Source organism: Sarcophilus harrisii, chromosome 2 (genome assembly GCF_902635505.1).
Source record: "Sarcophilus harrisii chromosome 2, mSarHar1.11, whole genome shotgun sequence".
In the NCBI taxonomy this organism is placed as follows: domain Eukaryota; kingdom Metazoa; phylum Chordata; class Mammalia; order Dasyuromorphia; family Dasyuridae; genus Sarcophilus; species Sarcophilus harrisii.
Window position 1 is genome coordinate 250,732,697 of NC_045427.1, and position 2,363 is coordinate 250,735,059.

The following is a 2,363-nucleotide window of genomic DNA, read 5'->3' on the forward strand; positions in this document are numbered from 1 at the left end:
TAATAGTGAGAAGAATAATTATCCTTGCTTTAACTTCTGTGTTTATTGGCAAAGGTTCCAGTGTCCTACTGATTCATTCTAACTAATATCCCTTGCATCTCTCTTCTTTCTGGGCAGAACCATCATCCCATTCAGGTCTTTAACAATTATTTATCAGACTATTATAAGTCCAGTATCCCTATTTTTTGAGGTCTACTTTCTCAAATATCCTTCCCACAGTTGATAAAATAATATTCTTTGCTAAAAAAACCTTCATTGATTTCCTATTGATTCTAGAAGAAAGCATAAACATCTTAAACTTTTGTTTTAGCTCTCTCTCTAAGCCTGAATCCCAAGTGTACCCTTCTAGATTTATTTCATGTTAATTACATTAGTATTACTTGTAAATGTGGATTTTTAATATAGCTAATATATGTAAAGTCCATTGAAAGTCTTAAAAGATTTTTTTTTTTTACTCTCCATGTTATCTACATTTCAGCTAACCTATATTTAAAGCTTTTTCAAAATTTCTACTTTGTCACATAATTCTCTATTATACTAAAAACTTGTGGAATAAAATATTCTCACTTCTTGTGTCCTTTAGGGAATCTCTGGAACAACTTACTCAAGAGTTTCTTTAGAGCTTTCTTCATATCTTTGTTTCGGAGACTGTAGATCAGGGGATTAAAGAATGGAGTTGCCATGGAGTAGAACAAGGTTACAAACTTCTGCATTCCAGACTGGTTTCCTGATCCTGGGCTGACATACATCACCATGACTGAGCCATAGAATAGAGACACCACAGTGAAATGAGAGGCACATGTTGAGAAAGCCTTGTTTCTTCCAGAACCTGATGGCACATGTAGTACAGCTCTCAGGACATGGAAATAGGAACCCAGTATGTAGAGGAAGGTGATGAAGATGATGAGAGAGCTGATGGCACCACAGGCCAAAGTAGTCCTGGGCACTGGGGCACAGGAAAGCGCCAATAATGGCCCCAAGTCACACAAAAAGTGGTCAATGATGTTTGGGCCACAGAAGGGGACCTGTGAGATTAGGATCACTGGAGTCAGTAACCACAGGAAACCACCTATCCAGCAGAATAATGCCAAGGTAATACAGCGGTTGTGGGTCATGATGATAGAATAGTGTAGAGGCTGGCAGATTGCAAGGTATCTATCAAATGCCATCACAGAGAGAAACAAACATTCAGAGGCACATGTTGAGAAAAAGAAATAGAATTGAAGCAAGCAGCCAGTAAAAGATATGGTTTTGGATTCAGAGAGCATTATGGCCAACATTTTGGGAACATCAGAGTTAATATAGCAAATTTCTAAAAAGGAGAAATTGGCCAAGAGAGTGTACATGGGAGTTTGAAGTTGCTGACTTGACCATACAGCACAGATGATGGATGTATTCCCCATGATAGTGAGGATGTAAATAATAGAGAACACCATACAGAGGATGATTTGAGTTTCTTTTTGACAAGGGAAACCCAAGAGGATAAACTCACTTATAGTCTCAGAGATATTAATGATTCCTGAGATCCTCATTTCTCTCTTAACTGTGAAAGAAAAAGAAACAGTAAATATCTGAAGACTTGTTTGGCATTTCACTTTCACTTCCCTTTTCACCGTCCCCTCATTTCTGCCCAATAATCTGTTTTTAACTTCTCTCCCTAGTCTATTAGTCATGATACTGAAGTTGTGCTATTTGATAAAAATAACCATAAGAAACTTTACACTTTACACTTCTCACTTTAATGTATCTTCTACTATTTTTCTGATCTACTCCAAGGAGCAAATTAAGCTCTGAGAGAAAGTAGTTTGACAAGAATTTCTAACAGCTACTGTGGTACATGTCCATTCTTCAGAACAAAACCATCACCATAATAGGTATGTAACTACCTTTTGAAACACAGGTGAGGGCTATTCTCCATCTGTACCTGATTCTTCTCAGGGTACTTTTTCATTCCATATAAAGATACACATATAGGGGGACATGAACCAAGCCAGAGGGTTTCTTTGCTTCCTACTACAGTGTCCCATTTCTACAAATACCATGAGGTCAAGATTTCAAGTGATGAATCTGAAATGGACTTGTATTATGTCATTGCCATGATTAAATTGTTGCATCATTCAATAACTGGTGCTATTTAGGTCTGCTGAATAAAACATATTGGGGTTATGTCAAGGTCAGAAATTCTACTTTTAAATAGCACAGTTCTTTCATGGAAAGAAATGAAATGGTTCTATGATCACAAGGTATATTGCTATCTCTCACCAACCAGCTCCCAAGTCTTTACCTTTGTTTATAACGGAGACCAGTTGAGAGAGAGAGAAAGTTCATAGATGACTATAAACAGAATTCAGAGCTGCTGTAGT

General features: G+C 37.2%; 1 protein-coding gene across 1 annotated transcript; it reads right to left on the minus strand.

The window, feature by feature from the left end:
• Positions 1-563: 563 nt before the first annotated feature.
• On the minus strand, positions 564-1,556 carry LOC100931265 (olfactory receptor 11G2-like). Its single transcript, XM_003755779.3, has one exon. It carries the CDS (start codon positions 1,530-1,532, stop codon positions 564-566), a length of 969 nt encoding a protein of 322 aa, XP_003755827.2. The 5' UTR covers positions 1,533-1,556.
• Positions 1,557-2,363: the final 807 nt, after the last annotated feature.